A 23,831-nucleotide genomic window follows, 5' to 3' on the forward strand; every position below is an offset into this window, starting at 1 on the left:
TTATTAAACCCTTCCCGGTTTGTGTATGGGTGGTTGTGAGATAGGGTCTCATTCTGTAACCCAACTGGATGTGGTGATCACAGCTCACTGCAGCCTCTACTTCCTAGGCTCAAGTGATCCGCCTGCCTCAGCCTCCTGAGTAGCTGGGACTATAGGTACACACAGCCACACCCAGCTAATTTTTTTTTTTTTTTTTGATAGATATGTGGGGTCTTGCTGTGTTGCTCAGGCTGGTCTTGAACTCCTGGCCTCAAGCAATCCTCCTGCCTTAGACTTCCCAAATGCTGGGATTATAGGTGTGAGCCTCCACACCCAGCATAAACCCTCCCTTATTCACCTTCTTTTAAAAGACAGGGAAGACATAAATGAAGAGTTTAAAAAAAAAAAACAAAACAGAATGGAGAATCGGGAAAGACTGGGGGAGCTTTCAGTATTATCAATGACGATTTCCTACTACAGATTTCAACTCTTTAAGAAGTTGAAGCTGTCAGGCAGCGCCTGTGGCTCAGTGGGTAGGGCACTGGCCCCATATACCAAGTTGTGGTGGGTTCAAACCCAGCCCCGGCCAAACTGCAACAGAAAAAATAGCCGGGCGTTGTGGCGGCTGCCTGTAGTCCCAGCTACTCTGGAGCTGAGGCAAGAGAATCGCCTAAGCCCAGGAGTTGGAGGTTGCTGTGAGCTGTGTGACACCACGGCACTCTACAGAGGGCAACAAAGTGAGACTCTGTCTCTACAAAAAAAAAAAAAAGAGAAGAAGTTGGAGCTGTCATTTGCCTGAATACAGATGTTACCATCACTAAAGGCTGAACTTTAGGGCTCCCTGTTGTCATTGAAAGAAGCTTCCTGGTCAGATAGTGCATGGTCACTGCGGCCTCTTGCTTGCTCCTCGGCTTTTCTTGTTATCAGCAGAGTCCTATGTAAAGGGAGGGCTGGTAACCCCGTCACACAGCCTGGCTTCAGCCACCTGTTCTAGTACTGAACAAATGATCCCCATTTTATAACTTGCTTCATTTGCATTGAAAACTATTTCTTTAAAGTTTCTTTCGTTTAAATTTCCTAATTTGTCAAGGAAAAAATCAAATGAACAAAAAAAGAAAATCAACTTCAATTTTTTTTTCAAAGTTTTGATGTTTCTTCCGGTCGTATTAGTTTTCTATCCAGTGATGCTGGATGTTATTTGCTCTGTAAATTACGTGTAGGCGTGCAGATCCGTGACTCTCACAAAGAGAACAAGAAAAGCTAGGAAGGCATTTTCGGTTTCCTTGAAAAGTTAAGGATTTTTTTCATTTTCATTTCATGATACCTTTCAAGAAACATAGAACTGTTTAGATTTTTTTTAAACCCACAATTCGCAGTAACCATTTCAGAGGCATGAAAAGCCACCCTAAGACAGCGGTGAGACAGTGAGGGACTCCAGAGATGTCCGGGTGTCTGTTCTTTCTCTCAATATTACATAAGCTAGTATCAAGTTCACATGCTGGCTGGCTTCTAGGTTAGAGGGAGATGGCTCTTTAAAGACTCCTCTATAAAAATAAAAAGTTTGTCCTCTTTAAAATTAGAAAATGATTTATAATGAGCTGAAAAGGGTTAGTTTTGTCCTCTAAAAGTGATAACTATAGTACTTAGGACAGTGACTAGGGTTAAAGCTATTCTAACTCTGCTACCAAGGAAGAGACAATAAGAGAAATAAAATACCCTTAGGTATGTGTAAGATTAGTAAACCCCACTTCAGTACGTTGGATAAACAGTGTTCTGTTTTCCAGGATACAGCAAGGATGGTACATTTACTTGGGAAAGTGTTATTAATGTTAATAAAAGTTACAAACATAAATTCCCCCAAAGTAGATATTGCTCAGTATAGTTCCAGTAGGAATGCATCATATATAAGCATGACTACTCTGGCATTTTGTTGGAATTTTTGGCAATTTTAAAGTTGTAACATCCCAGTTTGCAGCAATTTTAAATGTAAACAATTGTACTACTCCAGGCAGTAGGTAATCTGTATTTCATGGTTGTGCTATGGAACATATGGTTGTGAATTTTTCCATAGTAATCCCAAATAATGCATGTTATAGGACTGAAGTAATATTTAATGTGTAATAAAGCATGTAATTGGAATTAAACTGCAGAACTTACCTTGCCCCGCTATGAGCAAACCTCAGTGGGCCGGAAGACTGAGCACGGTGCTGGAGGGAAGGAACCCCAGTGCAAGAGCAAGTTGCCGTGTGTCCCATTTTATTCTAAGGACAATAGGAAGAGTTTGTGTACATATAAGGGAAACAGAATAGGATCATTTTATTACATTTAAACAGTGAAAAAGAGGCCACGGTGAGGGAAATGTAAGAAGTGGGGATGGAGAAAAGATGTAGGATTTCTTTTAGTACAGTTGAGGAAAGCCCCCTCTCGGGCATCAAGTTAAATCCATCCTCCCATAACTGCCTCCTCTGTGCCTCACCACACCCAGACTGTATTCTGAAAGTCTTCACGTGTTCACAGTTCTTCACTTTTGAAATATCAGGCTTCCTATAAAAACTATTTTCTAATAGTTAGACACTTAATTCTTAGTGTAACTTATACACAGCGAGCAGTATTTTTTTGGAAGTCTGTTCTCAGAGCTAGTTTTTTATGCCAGCTAGCAGGAGCGTGTTGAGAGTGAGTCTTTCTGGCATTGTAATCTGAGATGAATGGTGTGACAGTGGAGAGGCCTGCCGTGCAGGCACGTCGTGAGCACCTGCTCACGCAGGCTCTGCCTCAGCCAGATAATTAGATAAAGTCAGAACCCAAAATTTAGGTTGTGAAAATTATTGGGTACATTTTCCTTAGGTACAGCTCATAATAATTGCACGTGCTTCAAAATCCTGTCAAGATGCTGTTTTTTTAATTTCCCCTCCTCTCTTACTTTTTTTTTTGCATGTTGAGAGTATGTCATTCTTTTCTTTCATGCCCAGGAGAACTTCCAGTGGTGAATTCATCAGTTGGATCAAACTGCTGTACTTGTAACTGCCAGTCAACGTTGCAGGCCATTCTCCAGGAACTCAAGACCATGAGGAAATTAATGCAAATTCAAGCAGGTACGCGGACGAGGCCTCAGAATGCGCCCTTTGATTTTTAATGCATATCTGACCTCTTCATTTGGGATGTTGGTTGTGCTTTTCTTACCGCGTTCTTCCCACCTTGCCATTTTGCTATGCTCTTCAAATATCCATTTTCTCAGCTTTCTCTACAGCCCCTTTATTCCTTGAGCGAGTCAAACAAAAGTTTGATTGCTAGTAATACAGCTGTATGCTTACACACGCATGCTCAAGTTACCGCATCCCGTGACCTCCTGGTACTTCACAAATGTTGGCTAATTAGATTTTGGAGGCATTGCATGTGGAGAAGTCCGTTAGGAAGCTCCAACCTTCGGGGCTGAAGGTGTTCAAGGGCATAAGCAGACAAGAAACGTTGAGGCTCTGCTCGCAGCTTTCCTCTCCCACCTGCGGGTGTGGAAGCTCAGAGGAGCCTCCCATCCTGTCTTCTTTCTTACAAGCCTCCTCTTTTGTCCTCACTACCAGGAGGCCAGTAGGCACGTTGAACAGAAGAGCGGTGAGTTTGTAGTTTGGGATTGGACTCTCCGAGCCGCCTCTTCCAGCGGTGTGACTTCTCGGAGGCTTCAGTTTCTCACCTGTAGTGGAGTGTTAATATCTACCTCTCAAGGTCGTTTGCAAATAGAACAGATAGTAAGTGTACACGTGCGTCGTGAGCAGCACGAGCTGTCTCATCAATGTTGACTGAAGACATTGGAACACTCCGTAGAAGTGGGAAGCCGGCAGCTGTGTTTCCCAGTCTTCACAGTTGGGGGGGAAACAGAGTTTTTGGTCACAAGTACAAGAAATAATAAATCATTTCATTGACCCTTCCATGTTGTCAGGGGAAACTGCTACTTGATCTTAGTGTAAGGCAGGAACATTGACAGCACATTCATGCCTGGACTGGCTTTCCCAGCCTTCCATTGTAACGGAATTCAGGACGGTCATCATTCAGAACTGTTCTGGGCGCTACTTAGTGAATTCTAGGAAAATTTTAATATTCAGTGATGTAGTTTTAATATAGAAAGCTTAATACTTAGATGTATCCATCACCCAAGATCATATTGCAGTATGGCGCGCTACTTTCTGAAAAGCAGTAGCTTTGTAAGTACTGAATTTGGCTTTATCCCGAGGAAACAATTAAGTGTTTTACCCAGGTCAGTGAGCATTGGACTCACCTTCTGCTGCCACGATAATCTGTGTTCTCATAACCTGGCAAAGGTTAACATCTCCTAAATAAGGAGCTCAGAAAGGTTACTTTATTATGTATGCATTCTTTTCTCAGAGGAAGAATTTGTTAGCACTTAAGGAAATATGCGTATAAAATTGTAATGATTTATTTTGTCACTTAAGCTCCTTACTATTGAAATGGCAAACTACAAATCACAACCATTTAAATCCTTGACTGAAGCCTTTTTAGAATCTATTAAGTAAATGCCACTTTGTCACCGTGTTTTCTTCCCTGAACCTTTGCAGATTAGGGAGGTAAATGATTCCAAAGCTGCAGGCTAGCACGGAAGATAAACTGAATAAATTGCTCTTCTTTAATTTTCTTAAACTTAAAAATTTGTGTCGTGTGGGTAGATTTACTTAAGGTTTATTGCCCAAAGACTTAGATTTAAATTACATTTAGAACATTTCACCTTTATCTTAAGAAGGCAAGAAATAAGATCTAGCGTTAAGATCTGGATGCCAGAGGCTCGGGCCATGTCTAGATTTACAAAAGGAGAAGAAAAACTTAAGATAGTCTCTCAGTTCTTCAAGCCAAAAACATTTTCAATTTAATTTTTTTTTTTTTTTTTTTTTTTGGCCGGGGCTGGGTTTGAACCCGCCATCTCTGGCATATGGGACCGGCGCCCTACCCGCTGAGCCACAGGCGCCGCCCTCAATTTAATTTAAAATCATGAGGTTTGGAGAGGTCTGTGGTCTAGATCATCATGATTGTTGCTCCATCGTCCCTTTGACTCTGGGGACACAGAGGCAAGTTCTCAACTCCGGCTGCACAGTACCAGTGCCCAGGCCGCACCCCTGGGGATGCCGATTCACCTCCCCCAGGGTGGGGCTCCAGAGTGATTCTGATGTGCAGCCAAGGTCAAGAACCAGGGACCCAGACCAGTCACTGCTTTAAAAACTTTTCTGTGCACTTACATAGTACAACTGGTTTGTTTCTAATACTTGGGAATTTCTTTCTAGTGTGGAGACAGAAATAACAGGATCAAAGTGTAAATAATCTGTATTGTCACACTGATAGGAAATAAATAAAGATAATTTGTGTTTCTTTGTGTTTCAGGACCTTGAGTTTTCACTTGGCTTATCTTTATAGGTTCCTGTCAGTGAAAGAGCTGGTATATGCTGTAGTCAAGGTTAGGAAGCTGTATCAGTACATGAGGATTTAAATAATGATGCTGTATCTTCTGCTTAGCCTTCTATCAGAGAGCTGTGAAATGGTTACGGACCTCCCTTCACAGAGTGCCCCTGTGGAAATGGGACTCACCCTCCACGGCTTCTTTAGTACAGTTCAGCTTGGGTACTTGATGCTCGTCCTGTGCTTTTCATCTTTGGAACTCAGACTAGGTTGTACTGACTTGCTCAACTTGCCCAGAACTCTGTTGTTTGTATTTTTCTTTTTTTTTTTTTTTATTGTTGGGGATTCATTGAGGGTACAATAAGCCAGGTTACACTGATTGCAATTGTTAGGTAAAGTCCCTCTTGCAATCATGTCTTGCCCCCATAAAGTGTGACACACACCAAGGCCCCACCCCCCTCCTTCCATCCCTCTTTCTGCTTTTCCTCCTCCCCGTAACCTTAATTGTCATTAATTGTCCTCATATCAAAATCGAGTACATAGGATTCATGCTTCTCCATTCTTGTGATGCTTTACTAAGAATAATGTCTTCCACGTCCATCCAGGTTAATACGAAGGATGTAAAGTCTCCATTTTTTTTAATGGCTGAATAGTATTCCATGGTATACATATACCACAGCTTGTTAATCCATTCCTGGGTTGGTGGGCATTTAGGCTGTTTCCACATTTGGGCGATTGTCAATTGAGCTGCAGTAAACAGTCTAGTACAAGTGTCCTTATGATCAAAGGATTTTTTTCCTTCTGGGTGGATGCCCAGTAATGGGATTGCAGGATCAAATGGGAGGTCTAGCTTGAGTGCTTTGAGGTTTCTCCATACTTCCTTCCAAAAAGGTTGTACTAGTTTGCAGTCCCACCAGCAGTGTAAAAGTGTCCCCTTCTCTCCACATCCACGCCAGCATCTGCAGTTTTGAGATTTTGAGATGTTCGCCATTCTCACTGGGGTTAGATGATATCTCAGGGTTGTTTTGATTTGCATTTCTCTAATATATAGAGATGATGAACATTTTTTCATGTGTTTGTTAGCCATTCGTCTGTCATCTTTAGAGAAAGTTCTATTCATGTCTCTTACCCATTGATATATGGGGTTGTTGGCTTTTTTCATGTGGATTAATCTGAGTTCTCTATAGATCCTAGTTATCAAGCTTTTGTCTGATTGAAAATATACAAATATCCTTTCCCATTGTGTAGGTTGTCTCTTTGCTTTGGTTATTGTCTCCTTAGCTGTACAGAAGCTTTTCAGTTTAATGAAGTCCCATTTGTTTATTTTTGTTGTTGTTGCAATTGCCATGGCAGTCTTCTTCATGAAGTCTTTCCCCAGGCCAATTTCTTCCAGTGTTTTTCCTTTGCTTTCTTGGAGGATTTTTATTGTTTCATGCCTTAAATCTAAGTCCTTTATCCATCTTGAATCAATTTTTGTGAGTGGGGAAAGGTGTGGGTCCAGTTTCAGTCTTTCACATGTAGACATCCAGTTCTCCCAACATCATTTATTGAATAGGGAGTCTTTCCCCCAAGGTATGTTCTTGTTTGGTTTATCGAAGATTAGGTGGTTGTAAGATGTTAGTTTCATTTCTTGGTTTTCAATTCGATTCCAAGTGTCTATGTCTCTGTTTTTGTGCCAGTACCATGATGTCTTGACCACTATGGCTTTGTAGTACAGACTAAAATCTGATATGCTGATGCCCCCAGCTTTATTTTTGTTACAAAGAACTGCCTTAGCTATACGGGGTTTTTTCCGGTTCCATACAAAACGCAGAATCATTTTTTCCAAATCTTGAAAGTACGATGTTGGTATTTTGATAGGAATGGCATTGAATAGGTAGATTGCTTTGGGAAGTATAGACATTTTAACAATGTTGATTCTTCCCGTCCATGAGCATGGTATGTTCTTCCATTTGTTAATATCCTCTGCTATTTCCTTTCTGAGGAGTTCATAGTTTTCTTTATAGAGGTCCTTCACCTCCTTCGTTAGGTATATTCCTAGGTATTTCATTTTCTTTGAAACTATGGTGAAGGGACTTGTGTCCTTAATTAGCTTCTCATCTCGACTGTTATTGGTGTATACAAAGGCTACTGACTTGTGGACATTGATTTTATATCCTGAAACATTACTGTATTTTTTGATGACTTCTAGGAGTCTTGTGGTTGAGTCTTTGGGGTTCTCTAAGTATAAGATCATGTAGTCAGCAAAGAGGGAGAGTTTGACCTCCTCTGCTCCCATTTGGATTCCCTTTATTTCCTTGTCTTGCCTAATTGTATTCGCTAGAACTTCCAGCACTACGTTGAATAGTAAAGGTGACAGAGGACAACCTTGTCTGGTTCCAGTTCTAAGAGGAAAAGCTTTGAGTTTTACTCCATTCAGTAAAATATTGGCTGTGGGTTTGTCATAGATAGCTTCAATCAGTTTTAGAAATGTGCCACCTATGCCTATACTCTTCAGAGTTCTAATTAGAAAAGGATGCTGGACTTTATCAAATGCTTTTTCTGCATCTATTGAGAGGATCATGTGATCTTTATTTTTGCCTCTGTTAATATGGTGGATAACGTTTATGGACTTGCGTATGTTAAACCAGCCTTGCATCCCTGGGATGAAGCCTACTTGATCATGATGAATGACTTTTTTGATGATAAGCTGTAATCTGCTGGCTAGGATTTTGTTGAGAATTTTTGCATCTATATTCATGAGTGAGATTGGTCTGAAATTCTCCTTTTTGTTTGGGTCTTTTCCTGGTTTTGGTATCAGGGTGATGTTTGCTTCATAGAATGTGTTGGGGAGGATTCCTTCTTCCTCAATTTTTTGGAATAATTTCTGCAGTACAGGAATAAGCTCTTCCTTGAAGGTTTGATAGAATTCTGGAGTGAAGCCATCTGGACCAGGGCATTTTTTGGTTGGAAGATTTTTTATTGTTTCTTTGATCTCAGTGCTTGAAATTGGTCTGTTCAGGAGCTCTATTTCTTCCTGGCTAAGTCTAGGGAGAGGGTGTGATTCCAAATATTGATCCATTTCCTTCACATTGTTAAATTTCTGGGCATAGAGTTTCTGGTAGTATTCAGAGATGATCTCTTGTATCTCTGTGGGATCAGTTGTTATTTCCCCTTTATCATTTCTGATTGAGGTTACTAGAGATTTTACTTTCCTATTCCTTGTTAGTCTGGCCAATGTTTTATCTATTTTATTTATTTTTTCAAAAAACCAACTCCTTGTTTCATTAATTTTCTGAATGATTCTTCTGTTTTCAATTTCATTGATCTCTGATTTCATTTTGGATATTTCTTTTCTTCTACTGAGTTTAGGCTTAAATTGTTCTTCTTTTTCCAATTCCATAAGATCTCTTGTGAGATTGTTGATGTGCTCTCTTTCTGTTTTTCGAATGTAGGCATTTAAAGCGATGAATTTTCCTCTCAAAACTGCTTTTGCAGTATCCCACAGGTTTTGGTAGTTTGTGTCTTCATTGTTGTTATGCTCAAGGAAGTTAATGATTTCCTGTTTTATTTCTTCCTGCACCCATCTGTTATTCAACAGAAGATTGTTTAATTTCCATGGCTTTGGGTGGGGTCGAGCATTTTTGTTAGAGTTGAGTTCCACCTTTAGTGCCTTATGGTCTGAGAAGATACAAGGTAAAATTTCAATTCTTTTGATTCCGATGATATTTGTTTTGTGTCCCAGGATATGATCAATTTTGGAGAATGTTCCATGGGGTGATGAGAAGAATGTATATTCTTTATCTTTGGGGTGGAGTGTTCTATATGCATCTATCAAGCACAGTTGTTCTAGGGTCTCATTTAAATGTCTTATATCTTTGTTTAATTTCTGTTTAGAGGATCTGTCCAGCTCTGTAAGAGGAGTGTTAAAGTCCCCTGTTATGATGGTATTATCAGATATCATATTGCTCAGACTGAGTAAGGTCTGTTTCAAGAATCTGGGAGCATTTAAATTGGGTGCATAGATATTTAGAATTGAAATGTCTTCTTGTTGTATTTTTCCCTTGACCAATATAAAGTGACCATCTTTGTCTTTTTTGACCTTAGTTGCTTTAAATCCACATGTATCTGAAAATAAGATTGCAACTCCTCTTTTCTTCTGAATTCCATTTGCCTGAAAAATTGTCTTCCAACCCTTGACTCGGAGCTTTAATTTGTCTTTTGAAGCCAGGTGTGTTTCTTGCAGACAGCAAATAGATGGCTTGTGTTTTTTAATCCAGTCAGCCAATCTATGTCTCTTCAGTGGGGAATTCAAGCCATTAACATTTATTGAGATAATTGATAAATGTGGTAGTATTCTATTCGTCTTATTTTGTGAGAGTCCATTGCTTAGTTTTGTCTTTTGCATCAGTGTGGAGGTTAGGTTCTGTCCTTTAATTTCTGAGTTCTTACTTTGCTGCTGATCCATTGTGGTGGTCAGTGTGCAGAACAGGTTGAAGTATTTCCTGTAGAGCTGGTCTTGTTGTGGCGAATTTCCTCAATGTTTGTATATCCGTAAATGATTTGATTTCTCCATCAATTTTGAAGCTTAGCTTAGCAGGGTACAGAATTCTGGGCTGAAAATTGTTCTGTTTAAGTAAATTAAAGGTAGATGACCATTGTCTTCTTGCTTGGAAAGTTTCATTAGAGAAGTCTGCGGTCACTCTGATGGATTTGCCCCTGTAGGTCAACTGGCGCTTACTCCTGGCAGCTTGCAGAATCTTTTCTTTTGTCTTGACTTTGGACAGGTTCATCACAATGTGTCTTGGAGAAGCTCGGTTAGAGTTGAGGTGACCTGGGTCCGATATCCCTCTGAAAGCAGTGTGTCAGAATCTTTGGTGATATTTGGGAAATTTTCTTTTATAATATTCTCTAGTATGGCTTCCATTCCTCTGGGGCATTCTTCTTCCCCTTCTGGAATTCCTATAACTCGTATGTTGGAACGCTTCATAAAGTCCCATAATTCTGACAGTGAACGTTCTGCTTTCTCTCTCTTCTTTTCTGCCTCTTTTACTGTCTGAGTTATCTCAAAAACTTTGTCTTCTACCTCTGAAATTCTTTCTTCTGCATGGTCTAACCTGTTGCTGATACTTTCCATTGCATCTTTAGTTCCCTGATTGACTGTTTCATTTCCTTCAGCTCTGCTATATCCTTTTTATATTCTTCATATCGTTCATCTCTTATTTGATTCATTTTTGGATTTCCTTTTGGTTATTTTCCACTTTATTAGCAATTTCCTTCATTGTTGCCATCATTTCTTTTATTGTTTTCAACATGTGTATTGTAAATTCCCTTTCTATCATTCCTAACATTTCTTCATAGATGGAATCATTTGCAGTAGCTACCTCATGGTCCCTTGGTGGGGTTGTTCTGCACTGGTTCTTCATGTTGCCTGGAGTTTTCTGCTGATTCTTCCTCATGAGTGATTTCTTTTATCTGTTTCCTTGCCCTAATTTTCCTTTCACTTCCTCTTGCTCTTTAAGTTCTTGTGCCTGTGGACTAAGGGTTACAGGACCAGAGGGGTGAGAAGGTCGAAGAGCAAAAAAGGGATGAAAGAAAGGAGGACCGAGTGATAAGAAAGAAAAGAAAAATAGAGAAAGGAGAGGGGGTGGGTAAAAGGAATATTGACAAAAAGAAGAGAGGCACAGAAAGAGGGAGACAGAGCAATATAGGTGTACAGTAGGGTACTTTGACACAACCTTAAAAAAAACCCACCTTCTGGGGGTGCCCAGTTGGGTGGTTCCCTTGACGTCAGCAGCTCTTTGCTAACCTGATCAGACACAGTACCTCACCTCCACCAAGTAGAGAGGAAAGACAAAAATGCTATAAATCAAACCAAAACAAGCAAACAGAAAACTTTACGGGATAAAATTGGGTGAAAAACCAAATAATAACAATAGAAACACTAGCAAAAATGAAGTTCTAATTATTGAAAAAGACAGCAATGGGAAATTATAATTAAACTAGAAAAATTGAGAAAGAAAAAGGATCTGTATGGAAAAGGTTGAACTTATAAAACAAAACAACATCAACAACATCAAAATAAACAAAAAAAAACAACCAAACCAAAAAAAAAAAAAAACCACACACAACCAAAAACAAAGCAGTATATATATGTTATTGAATATTGTCTGGGCAACACGTGGTCTTCTGGGGTATGAGATGTTAATCACAGTTCTGATATGACTGGAGGGTGCTGATTTCTCAAACCCCAGCAGGTAGACACCCTAAATCTCTCTTCAGCCCACTTAAAAGGCACTTTGAACTTGTTCACTTGCTGAGCAGAAGCTTTCCCAGGAAAGTGCTTGTTGCTGGAATCACTGCTGAAGTGGCTATCCACTTACCCAGTGTGCCGAAACTGGTCTCCCTCTGCCCCCGAGGGTTAGGGCTGCAAGGCGGCTCAGACCCCGCCCTTAGGCTGCTTGGTCACTGGGTTACCAGCTCCCACCCAATTCTAGCTCTGCGACCCTGGGGGCAGAGCTTACCGGGGCAGATTGCTCACAGTGGCTGCCTGTGACCCAGAGCCAAACACTATTAGCTTCATCTGGCTCAGCAGCTCAGACTGGGGCCCTAGACAAAGGCCAAAGTTCTCTGCATTCCTGCTCAGGCTCTCCCCAAGGCAGTTCAGCTGAGTGCCAAGTCCAAAGACACCAAAACAGTTCACAGGTAAGGCCTTTCTGGTTTGCAGTCTCGTTGCTACTGAACTTACAGTTGCGGGCGAGTTTAGACGGATTGAACACACGCGACCACTTGCCGTTTTTCCACTGTTTTAGTCCTCCTCTTGGGGTCCAGAAGTCTCTCGCTGACTCCCTGTATCCTCTCAGGGGTGATGATAGGCAGATCCCACCAGCCAGAGATGCCTGGAGTCCTATCTCCCCAGACTCACGGTGCCCAGATGCAAGGAAGCTGTTACTCGGCTGCCATCTTGCTCCGCCTCCCTGTTGTTTGTATTTTTCAACTGTGTAAAGCTGAGGTCTAGAGAAGTGGGCTGACCGGAAACCACGTGCCGGTAGTCAGTGTGGAGCAGTTGGTGAAGAAGGGGTGACTGGGCCCCACTGACGGACAGGCTTTTCCCACATGCTCCCTGTCCCTGTCAGAAAATCATTCCATGCTGCTTTTTCTGGTCAGTCTTGGCCAAATAATCATGACTATCTTATCTTTGTCAGTCTTTGCACCGGTGAATTGTTAGCAAGTGGCCAGGTTAAATCCCAGTGACAGAATATTCCTGCCATGGGCTTACCAGAATGCTTGGAACTAAATTTAATTTCCCAAGTTCTCATGTCTTTAAAAATGTTATGTGATTTGTAAAGTTACAGCTCAAATCCTTTCCTTCCGTTGGACCCAGTGGCAGCGGAATGCTGCGACAAGTCACCAGCGTTTGCCGCAAGGCTTTCTGCTGGGTGTTTTCTGCTCTTAGGACTTTGAATTGCTCTGGGGGCTGTGTTCGATAGCCTTGAGGCCCACCGGGAGATCAGCTTTGCTTGGCGTGCTCCGTCCTGTAAAGCCTCGTTGCAGCTTTGGTTTGTAAGCCGGGGACACATTTCCCTGAGTTAGACACAAGTGCCTGTACCTGTACCCTATTTTTGTTTATTGTTCACAGTTGGAACTCAAAACAGACAACAACCCCCAATTTCCCTTATGTGCTCCCAGCGAACTTCTGTCTCACGCAAGAGAAATAAAAAGAAAAAAGTTCCCCCAAAGTCTATCGAACCTCTTACTGTGAAGCAGAAGCCCAGCGTGTCAGAGATGGGGAAGAAGACAGCTGTGGCCTCTGAGCAGGCCGGTGTCCAGGCCACCGAGCACGCCTCCACGCAGGACAGCCAGGTTCTGGGATTTGGCATTGTTCTGGAATCACCTTCCTCAGATGTAAGTTGATATTTTTTGGCTGCTGACTCTAATGTGATATAACTTTCAGGAGTTTTATAGTAATGATACATCTTCCCTTTGACTAGCTCCATGCAGGACAACTAGAAAAACTTGCAGAATACATGTGGGAAAGAGAAAGAAAAAAAGATGACTAGGAATAATCTCCTTGCCTAGAATTTACTTTTCTGAAAATAGTATGCCTTATTTATTTAAGAATATTTCCGTTCTTTATCCCTGAAAAAAGGGTGGTGGCGTAAGTAATCTGCTCACTAATTTCTTTTACATTTTTAATTTTGAAGTGGCAGTTTTCAATTTCCTTAGTGTAGAGAACTAAAAGAATATAATTAAATCCTTTGTAGATGGGCATAAATGAACAGACCCATGCGGTTATAAGGTCATACCTTTCTGGAAACACAAACTAATAATAAAAAAGGAGCAGTCGTGCTAATTCTATTTTATAGATGCAAGCCACACTGCTAATTTGGTGGCAGTGCCATGCCATTTACTCTGTGTAATGATAGGTTAATGCTCTGCAAAGGTTTTTCTATTTTAATACTATAGCTAGAACATTATTGCAGTCCAGGATGTTGGATGACATCTGAGATAACCATCTGACTTGCTGTTTTACATTCATGGAACCATAAATGAATTCCTTTAATAAAGGGCTATATTTGCATTTGCATACTCTGTTTATGATAGCTTTATCTAAATGCATTTATGTCGGTGAACCCCGCTCGCTCGTTGGGAGAAGTCTTAAAATAAACAGGAATGAGTGATCTATTATTAGCAGATTGCATGGATGGGAGCCCTGCTGAGAACTCCCCCAGGCCTATATGGGATTGGAGTTGGGCCCTACCTTTTAAACTTCGAGTAAGAAACAAATGCTACTTTTTTACAAATTGTGGAAAGACAGTGTGCTGGCAAATATCCACATTGAGTATTTAATAAAGGGAGATGACAAAAATAATCATTTTGTGACCTTTTTCAGAATAGAAAATCATTTGAACTTTTATCCAATCCCTGGTGTTAAAAGGTTTTTTATTTATTATTATTTTTTTTTAATCTGTGAACACATGCTACAACTAGACTAAAACTTTAATTAAAAACAAAACAAAAAAACATGAATAATGATAATGTTCTACCCTGGACTAACATTTCTCAGAATGTTGTTGCAGCTAAGGCTGTGGGGTGTGGTTCAATCCCCAGAAATATCACAGATTTGGAAACAAAGGTAAATTATTCCACAACAGAAAGTACATTCAGTGCTAAGTAGTTTTCATCATAGTGTTATAGTTTTCTTACATTTTCTAGGCTTTTTGTCTCCAATACTGATGTATTGGAAATAATAATTTAAGTTGCATAAGTCCTTTCCCAAATGGGATGATCTAATGGTAATAACTGAGCTTTCTCCTTTATTTTTAAGCTCCAAATGTACTTTAGAGGTAAATTGAGGGAGATCTAGGGCTTTATGTACGTTAGTAAAATAGAATTTTTATAATCTTGACCAGGCTCAGTATTGTAATTTTATTTATATATTATATTAAAATAATTTACTTCTTGTTCATGATTATTTTGTTAACAAGAAGCATTAAATTTGATAAAGCACGTTCAGGATTGTCATGAAGACTCAGGAGCTGATTATTCTTGACTGAAGAATAGCATGCTTCTAAAGGAAAGCACAAAACCTGTATGGACATTTCCTTGTCTGGCTGACACACTGTGTGGGGTGGCTCATCTCCCCAGCAGGGAACATGTTCCCTGTGGGTGGTGCTCACTGCCTGCACCGCCCAGGGGAGGGAGCTGGGAGCACTACCTCCTGCAGACGAAGAGACCACTGATTTCAAGGCACCCAAATTTAGGTATCCTCCAGCCTTTTATTATTGTGTAGCCATGAGTCTTTGGAATTTGGTGGAAGTCCAGAGGAGAAAACAGGAAATAGACAATAATCTTATTATTTGTCTTGCAAATGAGTTGGAGAAAATATAAGCATGTGGGAATTGTGTATTTGAAGATGAGCCTTAAGATATCCCCAGAATCAGGAAAATCAGGTCCAAAGTCAAAGGATTGGGGCAAGTGGTCCAGTGTCTCTCACAAGGCTGTCTAAGTGGGGTGGGACCGGCAGATGCTGCTAGCCAGAGAGCAGAGAGTGTGGTCTCCCAGGCCAGGGGCAGGAGGGCCTGGGCAGGAAGGACGCCAGAGGAAGAGCCACTAGACTAGGGGCTGGAGGAGACACAGAGACGAAGAAGGTGAACCTCAGATTTCTGTCGGGAACGCTAAGCCGGTTACTTGCTAATACTGGCAACTTCTGGGATGAGGGGCAAGAGCAGCTCAGGCTGCCAGCTTAAGATTGGAAGAAAAGTGAAAATCCTGAAAAATCCTGAATCTCCTTACACACCTCCAGCACTGGAGAAAGATGAGTGCTAGAAGGCACGAAAAAAGGGCCTAGGAGGGTGGCGCCTGTGGCTCAGTGAGTAGGGCACCAGCCTCATATACCGAGGGTGGTGGGTTCAAACCCGGCCCCGGCCAAACAGCAACAAAAAAATAGCCGGGCGTTGTGGCAGGCACCTGTAGTCCAGCTACTCGGGAGGCTGAGGCAAGAGAATTGCCTAAGCCCAAGAGCTGGAGGTTGCTGTGAGCTGTGATGCTACGGCACTCTACCAAGGGCGATAAAGTGAGACTCTGTCTCTAAAAATAAAAGGAGGGCCCAGGAACCTATGCTTTCTTACTTTTGTAAAGGTAAATTCACACGGTATTAAGTTACTGTTTTTATTCTGTGACTCATGGTATTGCACAAATACAGATTTAAACGTCCGTGGCACAGACGCAGACTTGAGAGCCCCTGGGGCTTCAGGTCATTGCAGGTGGGCCATCGTCTCTTGCCTACTCAGATGCAGAAAATCACTAAGCTCTGATCAAAACCAACGGACACGTCAACACCTCTGCAAGTTGTGAGCATTAAATGATACCCAGGACATGAGAAAGCCCTACGGCAGTGCCTAGCACATAGAAGGTGCTCAGTAAATACTATTTATTCAGTCTGCAAGTGACAAAATGTCTGCGTTTGCATTAAGCACGGTACGCAAAATAAATTTATGGAACATGGAATCTTGGATTTGGCTTCAATTAGGACTCCCTCTGCAGTTTAACTGCCGTTTACTAGTTAGGTATTCCTCCCTGTACCCACCCACCTCCCTTCAAGGCTCTGCTGTGACTTGAATGATCCTGTTTTATGGGACATTTTGTAATTAGCGACATGATTTCCTGTCCTTGCACTCTAGCTTCTCAAGAGTGGGAACTAAGTAACAATATAATAATATGTTAATATATTAATATATATAATATTCATGGGCTGTCCTGTGCTAAACGACTGGTCTCATTAATCCTTACTCTTCGAGGCATTGCTATTCCCATTTTTCCAGTGACCTCACAAGGTCATAGAGCCAGGAAAGGTGGAACTCTCCAGCCCACATATGTCTTGCAGAGAACTTGCAGGTGGCGGCTCCAGCACAGTGCTCTGTGTGACGGTGACAAGCACTCCCTTTACCGGCTGATTGTTACTGATAGAGAGCTTGGAAGTTTCTCAGGAAGTGCTGAGTGGGCTTTGAGCTTTGGAATCTCAGCTGTGTGGCCCTGAGCACATGAACCTGACCTCACTCCAGTTTCTCTCTATAGAATGGAGGTACTAATACTGTTCGCCTCCTGGAATTGTCCTGTGGGAAGAACTAAATGAAGAGACCACACTCTAAGTAATCTACTTAGAACAGTGCCTGGCACATTTTAAGCACTCAGTAAATATTGGTTCTCCTGTTAACCTTAGCTGTGCTCCCTGTATGCCTTTATGGGAACAAATATAAATATTTAAAATAAACTTATCTGTATGTATGAATGAACAAATACACATGAATGAACAGTTTTTTCAAAGGGGAGTAGAAATGTTTCTCTTTGGGGGCAGGATTATCTGACCCTCTTTAAATTAGCACATTAAGTAACATTCAGACCTAAATCAAACAGAAACAAGAGCAGAAGTCCAGAACTATATTTCAGATTTAAATACAGCATTTGATTCTCTGTTCAGGGGTTCACAACCCAATACTCTATTAGTATTGGACAAGACAGTTTCCTATAGTCACTGTTTTTTAGTAATAAAATGATCCATGGAGAGCTAGTCTTGTAAATCAAGCAGTTTTTTATTTATTCTTTGACACATTAAAATTGAGGCAGCATGTGCGTGAGTGTAAGTTTTAGCACAGCTGCTTGGGTTCACATCCTCCCTGAGCCTTCATTTTTGCATCTGCAGATTGGGGTGATAATGGTAAACCACTTCATAGGATAAAAATTAAATTAGAAAAATCCTGTTAGTCAAGGCCCTGGAATATAGTAAGTAGCAAATACATGCTAATTATATCACTGTTTTTTCCAGAACATAATGAAATGTATGAAATAGTCCTTGCCCTTCACATAGCACATGGAAGAAAATTCACAAACAATAATTACATTATCAGGGGCGTAAGCGTTAGCACGGGCAGTCAGAAGGTCCTAGGCCCTGGAAGAGCAGGACTCCCCTGTGTACAGGGCCAAGGACAGACTCAGAGAGGACCTCTTCCTGGAGGAGCTATTTCCATGGAGTTAGGAAGGAAGCTAGATTGCAGTGGTTAAGCTCTTACATGTTATACATTTTGGCTTAAATACTTTAGCATAAATCAAGCCCTCATCTTCAGAGTCATTAATTTATTACACTGAGCAAAGAAAAAGCTAAGAACATCTCTGAAAGACTGGAATGTTTCATTATACAAGTACATGAGGAAACTTTCAAGAGACCAAATTGTATTTTCTTTTCTAGAATCATGTTCTTAGTTCTAACAAATTTTGTCAAATAAAATAATCTACAAAGAATGGGCTCTTTAATGATGTCTTGAAATTTTCACCCAATCAACATTAAATATATATATGTCTTATAATTTTCACCCAGTCCACATTAATCTTGTTTGTTTATGAGACAGAATCTTTTTTTGTTTTTTGCAGTTTTTGGCCGGGGCTGGGTTTGAACCCCCCACCTCCGGCATATGGAGCCAGCGCCCTACACCTTTGAGCCACAGGCGCTGCCCGAACATTAATCTTATATATGCCAGCATGTGGAATCCATGTACCTTTTGACAGAATTTATGGCCGAGCACTTTTTACGGAATAGAAAGTGTCCACTTTACACCATCAACCTTGATGTGGGACACATGGCGTGCTGAGGCCACATCACTGGGATTCGTGGCCCTGTGTGTCCCCAGGCCATCTTGTTCTGAGCTGCACCAGCCCCACAGGCCCGCAAGTTCTTACGGTCACCCCACTTGTTGGCCATGTTCTCAAGGGTAGTGTTTAATCAATGGTAGCAATAATTCTTGCTAAGTCTACCTGGAGCAGACCTAAAGTTACAGAAACAATTTTAGTTTTTCTCAAGCAGAAGTAGATCACATTTATGAGCAAAATAAAATTAATTATTTGGGGGTTTTGTGTTTTATAGAATTTCTTTTCATAGGCTAGGTGCCGTGGTTCACGCCTATAATTCCAGCACTTTGGGAGGTTGAGGCAGGAGGATTGCATAAGCAGATAATTGCATAAGGAGTTTGAGACTAGCTTGAGTAACATAGCAAGACTCCACCCCCCAAAAGGAAAAATTAGCCAGGCATGGTTAGGAGAGCCCCTACCAAACCAGACCTCAACCCCAGCTGCTCCTAAGGAAAGGGAGGCCACCGCTGAAATGCAAAGAAACAACCAAGTTAACATTTGCAGGCCTGGATCCAGGGATATTTTCCAGAGCCATTATGAGGATGCACAGCTTCTGCCTCCAGAAGGTCCTATGTCAGATGGCACACAGCTGAACATTTGATACATTGTTGTGCTAAGTGGCAGAGGTACCTAAAAGAGGCAAGGCACACATGAAAATCCCAAATTTGGGCGGCACCTGTGACTCAGTGAGGAGGGCGCTGGCCCCATATACCAAGGGTGGTGGGTTCAAACCCAGCCCCAGCCAAACTGCAACAAAAAAATAGCCAGGTGTTGTGGAGGGCGCCTATAGTCCCAGCTATTCTGGAGGCTGAGGCCAGAGAATTGCCAAAGCTCAGGAGTTGGAGGTTGCTGTGAGCTGTGATGTCTACCAAGGGTGACAAAATGAGACTCTGTCTCAAAAAAAAAAAACCCAAATTTATGGTGGGCATTCAGATTCTTAAAATGATGACTGTGTCATAAATTCTGCCCTAACTTTGGATATCATCATTTAATGATTCCATTATTTCAGTACTCAGTGGTCTGTAAAATAATGTACGACCTGTCTGTCTTGGCTCAAGTGTCAAACAGTGAGTCTGTCTAAGGAAGTCTGGTTCTGAAAATGACATTCATTTGGAGTAGTGGGTTTCTGTCACAGCTATCATTAGTAAGCAGAGAGAGCTCATTTTCACTGGAGCCAGTAAACCAAAGGGAGAGATTCAGTGACAGGATTAAAGAGTGTTAGCCTGTTTTTAAATATATGTGTACAAAGTTGCGGGTCATGATATGGTAGTAATCCACTATGATTATATTTGTAAAAAGGAGGAAATAAGATTTTCACGGTGCAAATCTGAGATTAAGGAACATCCTCTGTTCTTCCTGTTTCAGAAAATAGAGCTGCCCGTGTTTTTTCTCAGAAGGCGTCGTAGCCTCCTGGTCCTGGTAGACGCAGCATTAGCACTCGTCCCCTCCTCACTGAGAGGTCCGAATAGGAGACAGGCTGTGAGCAGCAGGAAGGGACAGAGCTCAGCTTGTCCCTTGCTCCTCCGCTGCTGCCTCCACTACAGGCCACTCACTACTTTGTAAGGTGCTCAGATGGCAGAGCCTTCATGTCCCTCAATTGGGAAAGATGAGTCCAAAGCAGCAGTATTTGTGTAGTAGTAGAGAGTGGGTCAGAAAGCAGTGACAGCTTCTGGATTTGGTGGCACCTCAGAAATCAGAATACTGATAGGAAGTCCACAGAGGAGCCTCGGCAAATGCCAGGAACAGCAACGACACCTGTCTCCTCAAACCCCCCTTCGAGGCTCTGTTAAGATGCTGTCACTGTCCTGTCCCCATGTCCCTATGTTCCCATGTCCCCATGCAGCCGTATCCTAGCTGGCACCATCGCAGCGCTTGCTCCATTCCTCTCCCAAAGTGTGTCACTCTGTCCTTTGTAGGGTGGGCATTTACATGTCTCATCTGCAGAGCCAGCCTTCAAACTCCTGACGCAGCCGCTGCTCGCTGAGTAGGTGCTGAATCAGTTAGCTGGATAGTTTTCTCCAGCTCCCCTTCCTCCTGGAGCGAGTATGTGAGCTGTTCTAGGAAGACATTGGTGTGCTGAGCCATAGCGTGGCAGATTTCAGGCCCACTTCCTTTCTTAAGGGGTAAGAGATCTCGGAATCAACACTAGCCTTTTTTTTTTTTTTTTTTTTTTTCACACAGTCTTAACTCCCTTGTCACCCTGGGTAGAGTTGACATCTTAGCTCACAGGAACCTCAAACTCCTAGGCTCAAGCCATTCTCCTGCCCCAGCCTCCTGAGTAGCCAGGACTACAGATGCCTGCCACAATGTCCAGCTAGTTTTTCTATTTTTAATAGAAATGGGGGTTTCACTCTTGCTTAGGCTAGTCTCGAACTCCTGAGCTCAGGCTATCCACCTACCTCAGCCTCCCAGAGTGCTGGGATTACAGGTGTGAGCCACCGTGCCTCGCCACCAGCCGTTAAGAATGAAACCAGAGGCGTCACCCGTAGGGCGCCGGCCATGTACACCAAGGCTGGCAGGTTCGAACTCTGCCCAGACCAACTGAAACAATCACAACTGCAACAACAAAAAAAAATAGCCGGGTGTTGTGGCAGGTGCCTGTAATCCCAGCTACTTGGGAAGCTGAGGCAAGAGAATCACTTAAGCCCAAGAGTTGGAGGTTGCTGTAAGCTGTGATGCAACAGCACTCTACCCAGAGCAAAAGCCTGAGACTCTGTCTCAAAAAAAAAAAAAATAAATAAATAATTGAAAAAGAATGAAACCTGATATCATATATTTATTCTGATGAACACCTGCTGGACACTACCGGGGCACTTGGCACTCCAGGTACAAAAGAGTCCCCATTCTGGTGAGAAGCCCAAACACACAGCTAAGCAAGTGCAGCGTGAAGATACCACAGAGTCTTTGAGAAGACAGGAGTGCCTGGTTCTGCCTGCCGCCTTCTGGTTCCACAGGATGAATCCCAGAGGGTGCCTCCCGCGGCAGGTGGCAGGCGTTTAATGGCATCAGGGTCACACTGGGGGGTTAGGTGAACAAGTCAGTTAAGACCTTCTACCCTCCGATAGCTGGGAGTAGCTGAATCTAGAAGATAAACTTACAATTTTTTAATAGCTTTTATACGATATTTAGCAAAAATCTGAGGTCAATTTATTTAGGGTAAAAACTCTACATGCAACCATAGGGTATGCAGAATGAAATTCTAGTTAGAAATAAAAACTTTACTAGAATGTGATGGTGAAGCTCTCTATGTCCTCATATTTCTGCACTGACTCATTCAAATACTGAGTGCCTGGTTTGTGCCGCCTCTGTTCTAAGAATTAGGGATACAGCCTCTGGCTCCAGACTGCTTCCTCTGCCACCAGCAAGCAGCGAGGTGCAAAGGTCAGGGAAAACATCTAATGGCACGGCGCTTAATAGCGACATTTACCAAGCATTTAGAGACCTAACGCTGAGTTTCAAAGTGAGGCAGAGAAAGAAGATGACTTTCTGGATAATCCAGGCAAAAATTCCATTTTGAAGGTGCCTAAACTCCCTTCTGTGTCATCCAAATAATTTAAGCTGTGCTCCAAGCACTTGCTTTGACTGTAGTATGCCAGACATGTTGAAAAGCAATAAAACAAAAACAAAGATATCATTCCTCCTCTCCAGGAGAGAGACTAATCCCAAATCCTCGCATTTCTGATATGATTTAGAAACTAATGTGGTAGCAGGTTTGCCAAGTGATCAATACAAGATGTGGGAATCAGCTTTGATAGGGACTTGTGACATTTTTTCCTAATAAAAGTTTGCCAATTGCATTTCTTCATGGTGAAGTTACTATTTTTAAAGCTACCACATTATAACCAAAAATAATTAAATGACTTAGTAGTTTAAATGATGACTAAGGAACTGTTATCCACTCAACAAGACTTTATTGAGTGCCTGCTATGTGCTGGGTCCCAAACAGTCTGAGCTTCAGGTCAGGAAGGGCTGCAATCCAATAAATAATTCTGATACAGTGTGATTAATCCAATCATGTATGTCCATTGAATAAACAGCAGGAACAGAGAGTGTCTAGCCCTCTCCACCAGCAAGAATGAGTTCAGAAAGGAAAAGAAAGGGCATGAGCCGGGTGAAAGATGAAGAGCCACGTTGTAAACGTTCATTTTGTGCTGATGGAGCTGGCATTGTTAGGGTCCTACAGTAGAGTTCAAGTTGAAAGACACCTCATAGGTCTTTGGATCCTGTAACCAAGATCCTACAGGGAAGTTCCTACAGGGAAGCAGTGTGACCGGTGCATTGATTTCTTCTCAAAAGTAGGGGTGGGGAGTGTATTTAAACTGCCTGGAGACCTGCTTATCATTTTAATTATTTTATGTATTAATTTATGTAAGTTTTCATTGGGGAGAGAAACAGTTCACAGCTAAAAGGCACTCGCATAGTAGAAAGAGCCAGGAGGAGCCCTGTATTTGCGCCCTTAGGTGAAAGAAGTTAAATTATTTAATGTGTAAGAGAGTGGTGAGTAAATTTAGTATGCTGAGCACATTGGGATTACATTTAAGTCATTTTTGTTACTGTCTCTTTGAGTCTTAGTTTACAAAATGAAAGTGTTTCATCCAGAAGGCTCATTTCCTAGTGAGCTCTAGCATGATACAGCTCTGTGGTCATCCAGCCTTCTCTGGACTATTTCCTTTCTGTTTCTTTTGACAGGACTCACTATTGGACTTAGAGCATCTTGTTTTGTGAATTATAACCAGTCATAGGTTTTATAAATTGCAAACAACTCGCGCACAAAGCTGAGACTATTTCATTTGTGGGATATGGATGTTTTAATAGCTGGTGATTTCTTTTTTAGGACACAAATGCCTATAGTCAAATGCTTCAAATCTTGCTTTTAATGAAATATTTATGTTCTTTTTGGTAGCCAGAAGTGCAACTTGCTGAAGGCTTTGATGTGTTTATGCCTAAATCTCAGCTGGACTCTATATTGTCAAACTACACTCGCTCAGGAAGCCTTCTGTTTAGAAAACTGGTGTGTGCGTTTTTTGATGACAAGACTTTGGCTAACTCCTTACCCAATGGGAAGAGGAAAAGAGGACTCAATGACAACCGGAAAGGACTAGATCAAAATATTGTGGGTGCAATAAAAGGTTGGTCTGCGTCATTTCATTTTATGGGTTCTTTGTTGAGCATTGCCTTCGTATCATAAAGATCAGCTGATACCAGACTGACTCGAGGCTAATTTCATTTGCCATTGGCCATTTGGCTATTTTTATGGCTTTTGAGTATAAACTCTGTAACCTACCCCAAGTACCACT

General features: G+C 41.8%; 1 protein-coding gene across 10 annotated transcripts in view; it reads left to right on the plus strand.

Moving 5' to 3' along the window:
• The window catches only part of BEND7 (BEN domain containing 7), a 108,537-nt gene that overhangs the window by 32,836 nt on the left and 51,870 nt on the right, over positions 1 to 23,831 (plus strand). For 9 of the 10 annotated variants that reach the window (XM_053572837.1, XM_053572832.1, XM_053572831.1 and 6 more), the window contains 3 exons: positions 2,949 to 3,071; positions 12,992 to 13,257; positions 23,438 to 23,663. In XM_053572837.1, the coding sequence (XP_053428812.1) occupies positions 2,949 to 3,071; positions 12,992 to 13,257; positions 23,438 to 23,663 (615 nt within the window). Of the gene's footprint in view, positions 1 to 2,948; positions 3,072 to 12,991; positions 13,258 to 23,437; positions 23,678 to 23,831 lie in introns of those variants that run through there. The other variant, XM_053572838.1, reaches the window with a different exon arrangement.

Source organism: Nycticebus coucang, chromosome 20 (assembly GCF_027406575.1).
Source record: "Nycticebus coucang isolate mNycCou1 chromosome 20, mNycCou1.pri, whole genome shotgun sequence".
In the NCBI taxonomy this organism is placed as follows: domain Eukaryota; kingdom Metazoa; phylum Chordata; class Mammalia; order Primates; family Lorisidae; genus Nycticebus; species Nycticebus coucang.